The sequence below is a fragment of the Benincasa hispida genome, chromosome 8, assembly GCF_009727055.1.
Source record: "Benincasa hispida cultivar B227 chromosome 8, ASM972705v1, whole genome shotgun sequence".
Taxonomy (NCBI): domain Eukaryota; kingdom Viridiplantae; phylum Streptophyta; class Magnoliopsida; order Cucurbitales; family Cucurbitaceae; genus Benincasa; species Benincasa hispida.
In genome coordinates, this window is record NC_052356.1 from 2914327 (window position 1) to 2919106 (window position 4780).

At 32.9% G+C, this 4780-nt stretch overlaps 1 protein-coding gene across 1 annotated transcript in view; it reads right to left on the reverse strand.

Annotated features, from left to right (window-relative positions):
• The window catches only part of LOC120083115 (subtilisin-like protease SBT3.18), an 8949-nt gene extending 5438 nt beyond the window's left edge, over positions 1-3511 (reverse strand). The window contains exons 1-5 of the mRNA XM_039038671.1: positions 3314-3511; positions 2526-2623; positions 2283-2380; positions 2011-2181; positions 424-1100 (exon numbers count right to left, since the gene is read on the reverse strand). Of these exons, the coding sequence (XP_038894599.1) occupies positions 424-1100; positions 2011-2181; positions 2283-2380; positions 2526-2623; positions 3314-3511 (1242 nt within the window). The remainder of the gene's footprint in view (positions 1-423; positions 1101-2010; positions 2182-2282; positions 2381-2525; positions 2624-3313) is intronic.
• Between the last annotated feature and the right edge of the window lie 1269 nt (positions 3512-4780).

Genomic DNA, 4780 nt, shown 5'->3' on the forward strand with positions numbered 1-4780 from the left:
TATTTTGTTACTTATAACATAATTATTTATACATATATTGATTTTAATTTTATTTAATTCAAATATTTTTTGAATAATTTATTCTTCAACTACTCGTAAAAATAGTTTCTTTACACTTTTGAAAGAAAAATTTCACTATATAAATTGAAATTGAATTGTTAATCTTAATTCAATATATGTTTTACTTCTTTTTAGAACAAAATTTTAAATAAATGACTCGATTAACCCGAATCAATCCAATCAAAATATTTCAATGGTTGAGTTCGGTTCGGTTCATTTTTTAATAAGGGTTATTTGGGTTGAAGAAATTTACAACCCATTGGGTCTAAAAGGGTGTTGTTAATTTGAAAAATGAATGGACTATAAAATAAATGAGATGCATTTAAATATTTAGATAAGAATGAAAAAATAAAGAAAAGTAACCATGATAGAGAAGTGGTTGGGGAGAAGTATTGGAGTGGGAAAAGTTCGATCCATGGTAGAAGCAGCAACACAAATACTCCAAGGAGACACATTTTGAACAAGCGAAGGGTGTGGTCCATCATTTCCAGCAGAGAACACCACACTCACTCCCCGCTGCATCGCATGGAATGAGCCAATAGCAGAAGCCGACTCAAACAACGGAGCCAACGGCGGCGTCTCTCCGAACGAGGCGGATATGACATCCACTCCGTCGTGTAAAGCGTCGTCGAAAGCAGCCATGACGTCGGCATCGGTGCACTTGCCTTCGTAGTCTTTTCCCCAACACACTTTATACACCGCCAGCCTGGCCCAGGGAGCGCCCCCACGGGCAGTTCCTTTCGCCAATGATGAAGATGCTGTGAAGGCCACATTGTGCACAACCGCACCCACCGCCGTGGAAGCAGTGTGAGTTCCATGGCCTAAGAAGTCTCGAGGGGAGCGGAACTCGCCGGCGGTGGTGTTGAGTGCTCCGTATTGGGCTTCGAAGCCTTTAAGGTAATAGCGAGCGCCGATTAGCTTGCGGTTGCAGGCTGATGCTGGATCGAATCTGTATCCTTTCACACATTTCCCTTTCCAATTGCATGGAATTCTCCCTATCCCTTCACTCTCCTTGAAACTTTCGGATTCTGGCCACACACCTAATAATAACAAGCTTTAAATATTAATTTAGGAGTAATGTTTAGATACAATCCAGTTTTGTAACGGTCTCTAATAAAAATATATATATATATATATATTTAAAAGAAAAAAAAGTTTACCACGTGACAAATTGTGATTAGAGTACTAGTGGATTGCACAAAGATGATTGTGATTTAAGATGAATCTAAGTATTTTGATTTCTTAATGTAGTATATATACTTTTAAAATGTTCAATTTCGTTTTTTATTTTTAAATTTTGTTCAATTTGGTTCATATATTTTTAAAAACTTTATTTTGATTTTTATACTTAAAAATGATCATTACGTCATTATTTACAAATTTTGAACATTTTTAAAAAAGAGTAAGATCTTCTTAATCATTTTTTCCTACCTCAACCACACAACAAAAAAAACTCACAATTTTAAAAAAGAAATTAAAAAGAGTCCCTCACGTGGCAAATTGTAGTTTGATAACTGACGAGCCAAAAAGATGTGTGGAACCTAGATACGCTGAAGTATTTTTCTTTTTAGAAAATGAAAACTGAGCTGCAATATCATGAAAATTAATGGACTAAAATTATTAGTTAAGGTACATGAACATAAATGAGCACATCTTGAAATATAAGACCAAATTAAACCAAATGCAAAAGTACATGGGCCAACAATTAAATCAAACTTAAAAATACATGGATTAAATCGAACATTATAAAAATATACAAATACCAAATTAACAAAAAACTGTAAGTATAAGGACAAAATAGTATTTAAACATAATAAAACTCATTTATCAAATTCAACAATTGCACCAAGCAACATAAGATATTTGAAAGTAATTTTAAAAGGAAAAGAATCACGTTTCAAAATAATTTAAAACGTAATAAAAGTGATTTTAGCCATTTAAAAAATTGACCTGAATCAAAGATGCCAACAACTATGTCGTGATCACCATAGCTGGGAAGTGGAAATAATGGTCTCATATTATTAGTAAAGGAAGGAATAGGAAGTCCTAAGAAATCCCAACTTCTTGTCGTGTGGAGTTGCATTGTTTTACTCTCGAATACGGATATCACTCCTTCCATCTCTGCAAGCCAATAATAATTATAATAAACTCAAAAACACATTCTTAATAAAATCTTAATCAACAAGTAATTTTCGTTAGTTAATAATTCCTTAATTAATTACTTGATAATGCTATTGCCTGGCTTGCATTAAGCTTAGCTGAGAAGCCCGAAAAAGCTTTCTTGTAGCTATACAACATGGCTCTTTTACTATCTTCTTCACTGCATGCAGCAATAACACATAATTAGATTCAATGATCACATAGAGGTGTGTTAATTCAACATTTATATGCATAAAGTAAGTTTATAATTGAATGTTACATTATGGGTATGGGGAATTAATCAAGGGGGTTGAATTAATATTAACCTTGCAAACACTTTTGAGAGTAGATGAAGATGGTATTTGGAGGTCAATGTAGCATCATTATCACTCAAAGCATTGTGCCCTAAGTACACTATATACACCTATAAAGTCAAGAGTAAACATATAAATGTAATGTAATCGGGCTAGGTAATGGGAAGGGGGAGAAATTAAATATGGACATTAATTTGTTTGTTTTCTCACGACTTCTTTAGATTAGTTTTCATCTTTTCTAATTAAACACTTGAATTATTAAAAAATTTTCGAAAATTACAAAAGGATGTTTTTTTTTTGTTTTTTTTTTTAAAAATACTTTTTTACACCTTGTTTGATAACCATTTATTATTATTATTTTTTTTTTTTAAAAAAAAAGAATTTTAGTTTTTGAGATTTAAGTCTATAAACACCCCTTTCGCCTGTAAAGTTTCTTGCTTAGTTATCTACTTTCTACCAATATTTCAAAAACGAAGCCAATTTTTTAAAACTAAAAAAATTAGTTTTTAAAAACTTGCTTTTGTTTTTAGAATTTAGCTAAGAATCCAACTCTTCTACTAAAAAAGTTTAATTTTCAAGAACTACTTTTCAAGAATTAAAAACTAAATAGTTACCAAGCGAGACCCTAGTTTTTGCTACTTGGCTTGGTTTTTAAAAGAACTTCTAAAAAGTAGAACAAAAAGCAAAGAAACCGTTGTAGCAGTAGGATTTGTAATCTTAATTTTCAAAACTCAAAAATCAAAACCAAATAGTTATTAAAATGGGACGTAAGAGGTGGAGAATAGGAAATATTATTATACATGTGAAGAAATGGATGATGATGTTGAGTGAAGAATGAGGAGAGAAAGTAAGAGCCAAAAGAAGAAAATAAGAGTTTTAGCAAACATTTTGATTGTATGAGGTTTGTTTGAAAATATGAAAATGGGATAGCTGGAGTTTAAATAATTGAGGCCAAGGATGGTTTGTGTTGCAAGACATTTAGGGAATGGGAAGATCATGTAATTTGATATATGCTATAGAATGTAGCTCAGCCATTAATATAGCTAAGCTAGGAGCAACAACATTGACAGGACTAAATATTCAATTATGATGTTTTGGGTTTAAAGCTAGGTAGCTACCAGCACAACACCCTACTTGAGTCATGTCCACTTCCACCACACATTGGCTGCATACACACATTTAAAGGCCATTTCATATCTATAGTTAGATATATCGATAAAATATCAATATCGATACAAATATTTGTGTAAATAAAGATATATAGTTAAACTATCAAAAAGACACTTGAACTATGGGGTTTGTTTCACTACACTTGAAGTTTTGGTTTTTCTTTTAAACAATTTTATTGAAGGTTGTTCCAGACAAGATCCAAAGCTCATGGGCAAGCCCAAGCACAAATGGAATTGGGAGGCAACATGGAGGAACATGCATCCCAAAAAGGAAAAGTTGGATCATCGGGTTTTGGGCCAGCCAACCGAGCCAGATGAATTATACTAATTGAGAAATAATTAAGTTAAGTTCGTCGTCCCTGACAATCTACAACCTCGAAGGTCACAACCACCTTAACATTGTCGGCGTTGTACCTAACCATAAACGAGTGTCTGAGGAAGAGTATTATAAATAACCCCAATAGACAACTCTCGAGGGGGGAAGTAAGTTAAGTCCAAAGAGAACTCTAACCTTATTCGTTGGGTTTAGCTGAACATACATTCCCTATTCTAACTTAGGCATCAGAGTGTGGTTGCGGTCAACTTGACACCACACAGTGCTAGTAATCTCATGCAAGTCAATTTGGAAGATGGGACTAGACTAAAGAAGCCGGGCGACGGATAGCTCACTAAGGGCCAGTGACAACGACAATGGTGCATGTGAGTTTCCCCCGCTAACTCATTCTTTGAAAACAAGGTCGTTAAATTCATAGACTAAAAAATTTGTGTCTGCCTATGTACGTTGTTTAAGTGAACAAATCTTAGAGTGCGTTTATCTTTTCGTTTGGGTTTTGGAGTGCAACCGTAATTGGATTATACTGGAAATGAGCTGGATGGTTATTAGATAATCTCTCATGATATTTTACAAACATATAATCAGAATGAGGTGAATCATGATGTCCTTTATGTATTTACTTCCATTTGCAATGGAATGAACTCTGAATGATTACTAAATTTGCAATTTTTTTATAATTTCAATTAATTTTATGCTAATTATAATGTCCTATTTATTTATTTTTACTTATTTTGTATTTCATTTACTAATTAAATTTTTTTCTA